This window comes from Asparagus officinalis, chromosome 10 (assembly GCF_001876935.1).
Source record: "Asparagus officinalis chromosome 10, Aspof.V1, whole genome shotgun sequence".
Lineage (NCBI taxonomy): Eukaryota > Viridiplantae > Streptophyta > Magnoliopsida > Asparagales > Asparagaceae > Asparagus > Asparagus officinalis.
In genome coordinates, this window is record NC_033803.1 from 59270749 (window position 1) to 59283874 (window position 13126).

The 13126-nt window shown below is 33.1% G+C and overlaps 1 protein-coding gene across 2 annotated transcripts; it reads right to left on the reverse strand.

Annotated features, from left to right (window-relative positions):
* Positions 4051-12217, reverse strand: LOC109825476. Of its 2 annotated transcripts, XM_020392335.1 has the most exons (6): positions 12014-12217; positions 8691-9641; positions 7280-7555; positions 6716-6807; positions 5158-5908; positions 4051-4334 (listed from the first exon to the last, which is right to left on the reverse strand). In XM_020392335.1, the coding sequence occupies exons 2-5, from the start codon at positions 9612-9614 to the stop codon at positions 5185-5187; spliced, it is 2016 nt and encodes a 671-aa protein (XP_020247924.1). In that variant the 5' UTR covers positions 9615-9641; positions 12014-12217; the 3' UTR covers positions 4051-4334; positions 5158-5184. The 2 variants fall into 2 exon arrangements, with proteins under 2 accessions (XP_020247924.1, XP_020247923.1); XM_020392334.1 differs by lacking the exon at positions 4051-4334 and having other exon boundaries at positions 4390-5908.

Below are 13126 nucleotides of genomic sequence, written 5' to 3' on the forward strand. Positions count from 1 at the left end.
TGTACGTGGTTAAATACTGTTATTAGGTATTTTTAGTTTATTTTATTATTAAAATTTATTCCTCGGTTACACTTTGATAATTTTTTGCTCACTTTAATTTAAGTATTTTTGGTTTTTTTTCTTACTAAAGCTTATTCCTCGATTACAGTTTGATTATTTATTTATATTTGTTTGAATAGGCTACACCCAATTTAAATTTTTATGTTGATAGTTGAATTGTCAAGAGATAAATATAATCTAAATCCAATTTAAATTTTTATTTCATTTGGACTGGCATGAAACGGAGCTTGACATGAGGAAGTATAGTATTATGAAAGTGAAAACACTTAAAAAATAATATTATAAAGAAAGATGAATAATAAAGTCAACGAGCCAAGATGATTGATTTAAAAAGGGCTAAAATGACAAAAAATAGTTAATGAAAAAAAAATCATAAACTAAAGATTAATACTAACTCCAATACACTTTTATATGGTAAAAACATCCACATATGCATATGAAAGCACTAAAAAAGTTTATGAAAATCTCTTCTAAAGATTCCTAATTTTACTAAAAAATTAAACTATTCTATAACAATTCACAAAACATTATATTTTGTTCCTTCTATTTTATCTTTTATTGAGTCGAGATCAATCCTTCTTCATCTTTATATTTTTTCTAGGAAATTCTAGAGTAGTGTCTTCATCGTTTACATTGACTGTGATGTGAGGCTGGAGCATGTTATCTTTCTTTGGGATCATTCATCTTTTGTCTTCTCGTCTAAATTCATAAAGAAGTTGAATATATTTCTTATGTTCAACACAAAATTCTAACAATACGGACTTTGATTTTTTCTATTTCAATAAGAATAAATGTTAATTTCATATATATAAAATTTTTTTTCGCTTTTAATTTATAACTTAAATAAGGTTAGGAGCTACCATTTTTTTCTGTGTAATAAATTCTTCTATTGTGCATCCAATAAGAATTTCTATTATGTCATAATATTACATTTGCTCTGTCTGTGTCATTTTCTATGAGGATCTGAACTAAATACATTACATTTTTCATTGTCAATTCATTTTAGATTATAATATTAATATTTAATTTTGATATACTTATTTTGTGAAGAAGGGATATCACTTAACCTTGGTACTACATCATGACGATTCTACAACATTTATCATTTAGACACTTATTATTAACATCTCTATCCACTTTCTTATTACAACCTTTGTAAACATAGAACCATTGTTTAACTCTATTATAAATGGTAGTTATCATTATCTTAAAGGTGTCCTACTGTGTCTGTATATTGATAAATTATTCTTAGGTTTAATTGTATGAATTTTAGAGTAGGTTTTCTAAGATCATACCTCTTTCGAATATTATAATGGATGTATATATTAGTAATTTGAATTTCTGTTATATTTATAAAGAGCCTTAATAGAGATGCTTTTGTCTTGGCAGCTTACTCTGAAAGAGTGCTGCATATTAACTTTAAAATAAAATATTTTTTACGGTGTTATATGGATGTTTGCTTGGTTTACTTACTATTCTTTTGTTTATTCAGTAAGTTGTATCTTTGGGTTGATATATATATTATTGACGCAATTTACGATGACATGCATATTTCCTCTATAAATTTGAGATAGATATAAGGTGAATTTTATATTTAGTGGTCTTTAATAAGAATTTTAGTAATGATATATATTACCTCCATATTTAGAGATCTTGAAATCTAATAGTAGTCATACCCCTAAATAAAGTCACACGCATGGTCGTGATACTATATAAGAAAAAAGGACGATTTTATATTTTTTTTTCTTACGCAGAGTCATGACATAGTAATTTTTCTTTTATCTTCCATAAAGAACGTTTCTTTGATTGGAACAAAGTTGTTTATTATATTCTTCAGGGGGAATTCAGTCGGTGCTTCTTTGATAAATATAACTTATGTTAGTGTTGATTGAAGTGATTCATGGACGTTTCGAATTCCATTTGAAATGAAAACTGCTTGATTCTTTTGAAGGATATCGCTAAATTTTCTAATAGTTACCCATACATAAATCTTTGAAACTTTTTACCCTATACATATTACTACCATTAGAGATAAATATTTATAAATTATGATCAATTAATGTTAAGCTATTATATTATAGTCTTTTATTAGTTTTTGCAATTTAGTCTTTTATCAATTAATAATATTTATATATTATTCCCGCTCTAACATATTGGTAAAATTATATGTAGTTACTTTAATTTATATAATAACATTAATTTTTAACTTATCATATATTTTTAAATTTGTTATTCTTTGACTGGATATTTTAAATTTGTTATTATTGCTTTTTTTTACCATCATCAACTTGACTATTTTTAGATTCTGAAAAAGGATAGTAAACCTTAAATTATAAGTTACATTTATATATCTTAATGAAAAATTATCAAACAATTACTCTTTTCTTTGTCAAGTTTAAAATTTAAACTTTTTATTTTGTGTAATTTTAAACTTTTGAGAGTATTTTGTCTAATTTTTAAAACTTTTCGTTTTTTTTGTAATACTTCATGTAATAAACTGATACCACGGAGATGTTTCATATACTTTATTAATCTTATTTAAATTATTGAGCTATAGATAGTTCATGTGGTATTAGGATAGAATATATCTATGATTAGATAAATTATAATTTAAATTAAATATTTAAAATAGTACATGATAATTTTGACTATAGAAAGCTTTTCCCGAACTCATATTTTTAAAGGGAGTATGATTTTTATTTTTCTTAATTTTACTTTTTTATAATTTTGAGAATGACTTTTGTCTCTTTAATTTGTTTGGTAGATTTTGTAAATATCTCATCCACACTATGTACATTTGTAGGCCTGAGCTTGGGGCAAACATTATTTGTCTCATTAACTTGTTTGGTTTTTGCATATACACCCTTTATTTTGTAGACATTTGTGAATTTGGCATTTAATAATTTTGTTTAGATTTACATTTCAATTTAAACTGTATTCTTATATTCATACTATGTATATCCAATAAGAATTCATCAATTTATCAACTTACTCTTACTTAATGGACTAATATTTAAATTCCAAGGTTATTTTTGTCTACTGAAAGATTTTTCCGAACTCGTGTTTTTAAAGAGAGTATGATTCATTATGAATTTAGGCAGTTGCTAGGTAGTAAATTTTCTGTGCATATAGTTTTCTTATCAACATGTCTTTCTTTTAACTGAAATCTTATGGATGCCATATTGAACAATAAATACTAAGAATGCATTTGAAAGTTAATTTTCTGTGCATATAGTTTTCTTATCAACATGTCTTTCTTTTAACTGAAATCTTATGGATGTCATATTTAACAATAAATAGTAAGAATGCCTTTGAAAGTTAATTTGCAATTTACCTGAGAACTTTTAAAGAGTTAATTTCACAAAACACGTGTGAACGTGGAGAGTTTTGCGAGATTAACTTGAACTTTAAGTTATATCAAGTTTCACCTAATTTGTATACAAGAGTTTAACTGATTCAGATATAGCGAGAGTTAAACTTAAAATGAGAAGGAATCAACATTTAATTATCTAAAAAGAATTGCTATAAAAATTTCTTTTTCTAAAACTTATTGAAGACCATGTTGAGATTTGGATATAAAGAACAATGGACTAATCATAAGCTTAATATAAAATCAAATAATTCTTAATCAAAATTTAATAAATTAGTTTGTCTCAAGTATAGCAAGAGTTAAAATCATTAGAAGGAATCAACAATTTAGACTCTTACAACAATTTCTATGAAAAATTATTTTTCTAAAACTTATTGAAGACTATGTCGAGATTTGGATATAAAGATCAATGGACTAATCTAAGCTTAATATAAAATCAAATTACTCTTAATAAAAAAATTAATAAATTAGTTTGTCTTCTTGTAATCTAAGGATTGAGGTATCTGTATTACGTACTACAGAACTTACAAGTGCTTATATCATGTGGGATAAATTACATATTGGGGAATGTTAATTAATCTCAAAAAAATTGTAATAATAAGATCAATAATTATGCGCACGTCCAAAGCACGTACACTGAACTAGTTTTGTTAAACGAGCCGCCAACTTATATACATTTTTTCCTACATAATTTACTGATTCATATTTTCATATTTTCTATGAAGCAATTGCAACCACATAAATTCCCTACCGTTGATGCTCCAAAGTGAAGAACAATGCCCTGAGATACAATTAACTCGTTCTGATGTAGGGTAAATGGTTTAGGAATCTCATCCTATCTTCTTCAAAATCAATTGTCCTCAAATGGCTAGGAGTACCTTTTCAAGCTTTTTGGCCATTGCAGCTGCATGAGATCGACAATTTTAATGACCAGGGTCCAAAACGAACAACACATTTGCAATGAAGTAATGTAATCTTAAGGAGGACTAAAGAAATCTCAAAAGAAAGTTCCATGATCCGGCACATTAAAAAGAGTTATCTGCAAAACACATTTTGGCAGCAAACGACAAGTGATGGAATTTCAGCAACACCAAGCCCACCGTATTTATTGCTGTACGTGCAACAAATATCACGGTAATGATAGTACATCCGGAGAAAAGAATAGAAAACTGCAGCTATGTACACAAACTTTACACAGATTACCTGTTAGAATGCACCATAATGTGCACCTCTCCCCTCTTCTGGACTCAAATCATCAATCCAAGCCTATGATTTTTTTCTCTCTTTTTTTTTTGTTTGGCCAATTTCTACTATGATGATGAAAACCGTTAATTGCAACCAGACCCTCCTGCAGTGTTGCCGTTTTAAACTTACCAACCCCGGGTTTCGCTGTTCCAAGTAGGCCCACTGGTTAAATTTTTTTTGACTCTTTTGCGCTTGGACAGTACACCCAAATTTTGCCCGTGGGCAATAATATCAGGCAAAATTTAACCGACGGTAAATGAGTCAAAAAAAATTTAACCTGAGGGGTCTAGCTACACCAATGAAACTAGAGGCACGGTAAGTTCGAACAGTGGTACTACAGGGGGACTCTCCACAATTAACCCTAATGAGAAGATACAACTATATTTGTGTTTGTCATGCTGTGAAATCTATGAATCAGGACACATTTTGCTGTAAATGAAAACATCAATTTCACCCTCACATCTTCGATAAATCAACCATACCTCTTTATCTACACGTTCATCAGTTCGTCACCTCCGAGCCTGGCGATCTCTGCTACCATTCCCTAACGCAACCGCTGCTGACTCCACATGATTCAAAAGATACTCATAAATCTTCCTCCTCATCCTACCAATAGTCTCCTCAGGCACGCCTCGGACACCTCCATCGCCTTCTTCCGTGGCGAATTCCTCCAACCAATCATTCACATTTTTGATCTGCGACATCATCCCCGCCACCCTCTCCCTCTCCGCCTTTCCGGTCATGTCCACATCAGCATCCAAGAACCTCTCCACAAACTTCAAGAACCATCTACCCGATTCCTCCTTCAATGTCCTCACCAGCTCAGCTTCCTCCTTGGCCCCACCTTCGCGGTCCCACTCACGAGGTGGTGTTGATGACATCACCGGCGATGGCCGGATCTTGGCATGTGCATTTGACACGGGTTTTGGTGATGTAGATTTGGGTTTGTTATTTAGGACAACGGTGAGAGTAGAAGGGGAGGGGCTTTTGTGAGTGTAGAGGCAAAAGGGGGATAGATTGGTGGATAGGGCAGTGTTGACCCATGAAGTGGCGTTCTTTCTCTTGTTGGATGAGAGCTTGAGTGATTCTTCATAGGGGATGGAAGTTTCCGGAGACTGGAGATACTTGGAGACGAGAGTGGCTCGCTTTAGAGTGCTGTGGAAGTTGAGGAATTGCTCAACTGTGGGCTGAGGGTTGTCCTCGGTTGAAGATGAACTCAGCTCCGCATACATGCTGTATCAAGAAATTGTGTATCAGAAAATTTGTGCACACTACTACACACAACCATATAGTTTCCCATACATTGCACTTACATACCCTCACTTGTTTTTGGCAGCACTTATATAAAGTTTTTAAGATTTATACATGTAATTGTCATCTCTATTGTTTGTGTGCATGTTCTGTGTCTTATTTATTCTAAATATTTACCTTTACAGGGAAAAAAAGTAATAAGAAATATTTGCCTTCTGCTGACTCTTTGTTCCCTTTGAATATCTGGAAAGAATGGATGCATTAAATAATTGGGATAGAAGTCTTCGTTATTGATAATATAGTGTATATGGTGGTTAGTCTCAATGTTCAAGCTTAACATTATTGACCGCCAGAATATTTTCCTCGATTCTTCAACCAAACATGAGCATGTTAACATTAGGTAAGGAACAGTATTTTGGATGTCTCTTCCCAATAACTGTGATGATGAAAGCACCAGTTCAAATGGGATATATTCAAAGTGATATTGCATGAATTGGGACTACAAACCCTCCTATTTTCACCTATCGAGAAGTATTTAAGCACTTCAAATACTTGGATAATCTGTCTAAAATTGTCAGATGCCAAAAAGGTTTAACCAAATCTAATTATCAGCTCTAAAATGGTAAGATGAATAAACGTTCTCTGCAGCAGATGCTTAAGAAGATCAGTATTTAAGCACTTCAAATGGGATAAAATGGTACATGCTCTGGGATACCCTATTGAGACTGGTCCGTTCCGGGGTGCAACATATAAATAGAAACAAGCAAACTTTAGAAGTCAGCAAATTACCTTAAACACTGAACCAAGTTCTCTGCAGCAGATGCTTCCTGAATTGCCTCTATAGCAGCTTGTCGTGCCGCATCCCTATACTTCATAACTTCCTAAGTAAAAGGAAGATATCACATCTAACTTAGAAATGAAACAGTCAAATTGAATAATCCAGATTACAACATGTGATAAATTAAGCAAGAAAATCTGCAAATTGATATAATTCAAACAAAAAATGAAGATGTATATATCGTGTGTAAAAAAATATGAGTGTAGCACAAATGAGAATGTTAACGGGGGGCATATGGATATACACTAAGAAGTTAAAGATTGCTTCTATTGAGGATAAAGGAGAGACAATAGATTCATATGGTCCGGCCACATAATGGAGGCCACTAAATGCACCAATCAGGATAAATGATAATATTATAGTTTATGGAGCACAAGAAGAAATTGATGTAGGTTTAAGAGAACTTGATTTGAACCAATTAAGAAGAATATAACATTTGATAGAGGAAAGAGAGGATACATATTGTAGACCTAAAAAAATTAGGATTGTTAGTGTCCTCGTTGTTACAAATATACCTTTCCCAGTTCTGCTAGAGGAGATGGAAGTGATGCCCAAGAAACACTACCATCTGTCAATCTTCTGCTGCTACTGGAAACAATCTTTACTAAGTTTCCAGGATTCAAACTATGTGTGGCTTCTGCTGTCTTCTTCACAATAGGAGACCGATGTGTTCTTAGCTTATCACGATCTTCGACAGCTGCAGCTACACTCCCTTTCCTTGGGAGGTTCTGAATCTTGTTTTCCTCTTTTGGTAATCGCTTTTCACTTGTCTGCGGTTTTTTACGAGGGACCTGTTGGTTGAAAGAATACTGTAAAGATCAGCATCAATATCAAGAGAAAGAATTACATACATCTTTATACAGGCAAAGGGCAAATGTACCACTTTCATGAGCAAATTAAAGTAGTAAGAATGAAAAAAATGAAAGGGAACTGTAGCTTTAGAACAGGCCACCCCCCAACCAGCACCGCCCATCTTTGTTCAACAGTTGCATATTTATCAACCAAGATACAATATATTGCATAATTTTTACAACTTTTCCTATTTTTAATATAAAATTGTATTATACCAAATACTGCACCACCATTTTATATGATTGCTTCTTTTTTTTATACACAAAAACTCCTAATTTTCTATGCATACGCACAGAGAAAGGGACTCGCTCAATAGAGAAGGATTAGGTATTTAGGTCCGTCTCATCCTAACCTTTATCTTTTTTCTTTTGGGGTACAGATACAGCGTCCCATCCAAATTGAATGATACAGTAGTCAAATTCAAGTTCATATGTTTATAGTGATCACATAACAAAAATCAAACTTTTTATTCATTTTGTCTAAATGTCAAGGAGCTAGAATGCACAGCTACAAATAACTAGCTCCTTACATGTTTCAAATATGTCGGTGTCAGACACATCAATAATTATTTATTTATTTAATTTTTCTGTCTTGGAAATTTCCAATGTTGTAGAAAAAGTAACATGTCAAAAAGTTAACATTTCCAGGTTTGCAAACCTCTGCCAAAAATTTTCTCAGTCAAAGTAAAGTTGATATGTGGAAAAGACTAGTTTTCTGTCCAAACTAACATATGAACCAAACGCGAGGTTTCCTAAAAATGGCAGGTTTTTTTTTTCTTGGACATCCTACCAACTACGTTATAGAATCGAAATGAATAGAATAAAATGAAAGATACTTTTTCTACAAAGATCTTCTTGAGCCTTTCGATTCAAACCAAACCAAATATTATGAGGAAATTCATAGAACTCAACATTCAGCTTGCCACCAGCCCTGTTATACCACTATATCATAGTGGGATAATGATATAGTGCTTCAAGTTTAATCTAGTGCAGACAAATTAAAATAAATCTACAAAGTCAGAAGATGTATGCATAACTATGATTTCAAGTTTCAACCAGAGAAAGACCAACTCACTGAAGTAGCTTGAACCTCAGATTTCTTCTCAAGCTTGCCTTCCCTTGAACCAATTTTGCTATTTGCCTTTGTCTGTTCACAACCTCCCCAGCTCCTTCTCAAAGCCTTACTCCCCATATCCATGCCCCGAAGTGAATCCCCTTTTAAAATCCCACTTGAAGAATTTCTTCCAGATAAGCTTGATTTCAAAACCGGAGATGCTCTCTCCAAACAACCTGGCCTTGACGAAGCTGGAGCCTTACCAATCGATCTAACCTTCGCTTGTTGCTTAACTTCACTGGAGAATTTCTCAAATGTCGCAGGCAAAGAATAACAACTCTGTGGAGATGAAGGCAAGACCCTTGAGTTCATAGATCTCGTTCTCAAACCAATAGCTTCTTTCTTCTCCACGGTATTTTTCACTGTTAGTCTTGAATTAAAAGAGCTCGACTGGGTTAGAGTCAACTTTTTCTTTCTGGCTTCAGTTTTTCCCAAAACATCCAATTTCCCCAATTTAAGCTTCTCCTTTTCTAAAGAGTTTCGATTTGGAGGTTTCTCATTATTAAGAAAACCTAGAGATCTCGTGGCAATGAGATCCTCAGGATTTCCAATGCATGGGTGGCGCCCTGGGATTGGTCGCACACCCCTCAAAATGGGAACCGGGGTGGCATCTTCAAGGCGTTCAACATGAATGTATTGGCCTAATTGGATCTTGTCACTAGAAATCAAGTCATTATGTTCATTGGGTAAAGAGACGTAAGTAGCATGAGAAGAATCCGAGACTTTGAGATAGAAGCCTTTGTTGGAGAAGAGCTCGCCACCTGAGAGAGCGGGAACAATGCTGATGACTTGAAGGAGAGATGAACGGTGCTCACCGGCAATTTTGATATCAGTGTTTATATGTTGTAGGAGTTTTAGGAGAACACCCGGGACCAATGAAGCCATTTTGTCAGGGTTCTAAAGCTCATCACTCTGTAAAGTAGAATACTTAATTTCAGAACTATATTAAAAGTTCAAGTTGAAAAATCAAGCTAATAGAAGTTGAAGATGATACACTGGATATGAGCTGCCACCTCATTTAGCACAATGAGCTATCAAGAGATAAGAGTGGGCAAGGCACAAAAGCTTACTTTATAAAGGTAACGTATTTAATTTCAGAACTATAATAAAAGGTGCTCAAGATGCAAAAATCGAGATAACAGAATTTGAAGATGGATATACTGGATTTGAGCTGCCATCTCATTTAGCAAAATAAGCTACTGTAGAGTGGACATCATTGGTAGCTATCTCTTGATATCTTATTAGCTATCTCTTGATAGCTTATTTAGTAAAATAAACTAGCAGAAGATAGGATGATGCGACTTTCAATAAAATGCAAGAATTGTGAGGTAATTCAGATATCAGGAAAGGGATTTCCATATTTTGATTGCTACACTGTCAATTTATAAAGAGTAACAGATTGGGTCAGGATAACTTTGCTATAGAATATTGACGATCACAGGAATCTCCTAAACTGAAATAGATACAAAGAAAAGATCCTTCAATTTTATGCAGTAGTTAATTAAGAAAGACACTGGGTATTTGCTCTTATGCTATAGCTAGTTCATTGCAACGGAAACTTTGATTTTTCGCACATACATACAAGAAATTAGTTCTATCACAGATATCTAATAGCTTAAAGGGTAATGATTCCTCAAAAACCAATTTCTGAGCTCAAGCCGAAACTAAGGCAATTGCTTGAAGACAACATAACACATAGTCAAATGAAGTTAAATATCTTGAACAAGTCCAACTTATTATATAATGGCTCCCTGCTAAAATCAATGAGACAATTGGCAGTGTACAATGTTACTATAGTAAATTATTAGACTCCAAAATCATGAGAGAGGACACAAGTCACACAACAAAGCGTGAGTATACAATCCAGAATCAATAGATATTTTATAATGTTAGCAGGAATATATCTAAACTTTTGAACCTTCAGAAACAATGAGGACGTATAGAATTGAATTAGGAAATAGCAAAAAACAAAATCCATATAATTTACTAAAGGAAAGTGCAATACTCATTCTACCTAACTGAGAACCAGTCTTTTGTGAGCAATAACCAGGAATGAAAGTTGAAAGTTTGATAGAATTGATATTAAGGTTAATTTGAACATATCTGGGAATAATCATTGTAACTAAACAATTAAGAAACAAAACCTACTTGTCGAAGACTGAAAGGTAAATGGGCCTAAATGATGATGTTACTCAGAGAAATTAAACTTGGGTCAATAACTGCACAAAGAAATGCATAAATCCTACAATGCATCAGGAAGACTAAAATTAACTTCCTGTGATACCTAAACTTGATGAATAACATATCCAAGTTTCTCAGTGAATTTTTTCTTCAAGCACAATAGATTAAATTTGGAAAAGAAGAAATTTCTTATTTCAGCAACAAAAAGAGAAAGGGCAGTTTTGAAAAACTTGATGAATAATTTGAAGTCCATAAAGTATTCATCCTTCATGAAGAATACAACATCATTGTGATACCTGAAGATGTGTAATTTGCCTAAACTTGATGAATAACATATCCAAGTTTCTCAGTGAATTTTTTCTTCAAGCACAATAGATTAAATTTGGAAAAGAAGAAATTTCTTATTTCAGCAACAAAAAGAGAAAGGGCAGTTTTGAAAAACTTGATGGATAATTCGAAGTCCATAAAGTATTCATCCTTCATGAAGAATACAACATCATTGTGATACCTGAAGATGTATAATTTGCAGATAAATGTTATCATAATAAAATATTGGTAATTGGTCTAAAAATATTGGTAATTGGTCTACATCGGATCAAAAGCTAAATTTCTATAAAGCATACAACAGTTGTTTGATCACCGAGGTCTGGGTTGATAATTCAGAACAAAGAAAGGATATTTTTAAAGGAATCAAATTGAACTTGAATTAGATTGAAACAATCAAATTGAGTTTTTTTTTATAACAAAACCCATTTTTGAGATGAGATAAACTAAAACAGTTTCACGAAAAATGTAAACAAAAGAAAAAAGTGAAAGCAGAAAATTGGATAAACTCAACCACTTTACCTTTCACAAATGAGTGAAAAGAAAATAAAATACCAACGGTCCAACACCCATATAATTATAAAGTACCTCTTATTTTCTATTTCGCCCAAAATTCTACGGATTTGATGAAAAGAACAGCTTTTCCCCAATACCCAGATGAAAAAAATTCAATCTTTCTCCAGAATTGCAACATTTTTCACAAACCCAGAACGAACCCGCGCCCAAAAAAGTTAGAAATTACAATAAAAAACAACTCTGTAATCAGAGAGAAAACTAACCTTAAGAAATTATCAGAAAATGTGGGATTTGGGAGGCAATTGATGCTGTCTATGATTTCTCCGTGATGATGAGCATTAGAACAAAGAGAAAGAAACCATGTTTAGAGAAGAATTAACAGAGAAGCGAGTAGAGGATTGTTTCGGTTTTCAATTCTTTTGCTTGTTTTCTACAGCGGTTGATGGCAGCAGAGCTGTAACCAAACCCCACTGGGCCCCACACACAAATAATCCCCACCGGGGTGCTTCCTTATCCGGGTAAAATAATGGGTAAAATTTCACAAAACCCCTCTTACGTTCGGAATTTCTCATTCAAGTCCCTTAACTTGTAAAATGTCATAGAAAACCCCTTAACTTTTGGGATTATCAGAAAACCCCTCTCAACATTCAATATTTTCGAAAGCTCCCTTCAGAGCGTGAATCACAATTTTCACTAGCAAAAATATCATCATGCGTAGTTTTACCTACCCGTGTGAAAATTATGATTAACATCATTAGGTGGTTTGTTGAATAATACTGAAGGTTGTAGTGTTTTTTTAGAAACATAAAACTTAATAAGGGTTTTATAACATTTTGAGAGTTTAGGGGAATTGTATCTTAAACTGCCAAATTTAAGGGGTTTTCCTAAAATTACGCTAAATAACTGGAATATTTTGCATTCATGTCTTCCAAATATTTCATATACGTAGATTTAACCTCCAAATTTAGATGTCTACTATATTCATATATCACTACTAGAAATATGAGTATTAACGACGGATATATAGCGACGAATAATTCTGTCGCTATACGTTGACTTATAGCAACAGATATATCCTTCGCTATATATCCGTTGGTAATATTATTATACCGACGGAAAAATTGTTAATGGTGACGAAAAATTTCCGTCGTCATTAATTTCCCGACAAAAATTTTTGTCGTTAAAAAGCCGTCGCTAAATATGTTTTTAGCGATGGAAAATCTGTCGCTAAAAAGCAAAAGATAGGGAAAAATTAGGCGTGGACTTGCCCAAATTTTTTGGGCAAGCCCGCGCCCTGTCCCTCTTTCTCTCTCCCCCTATATATACTTCTCTCTGCCTCTCTCTCGTTGGCCGTTACCAGTGACTAGTCGACCAAC

Coding starts and splice junctions, on each gene's coding strand:
- LOC109825476 (XM_020392335.1), bottom strand. CDS start 9,614: ATGGCTTCATTGGTCCCGGGTGTTCTCCTAAAACTCCTACAACATATA. Junction 7,556..8,690: donor CTGAGGTTCAAGCTACTTCA/GTGAGTTGGTCT, acceptor TTCAACCAACAG/GTCCCTCGTAAAAAACCGCA. Junction 6,808..7,279: donor CTCTAGCAGAACTGGGAAAG/GTATATTTGTAA, acceptor CCTTTTACTTAG/GAAGTTATGAAGTATAGGGA.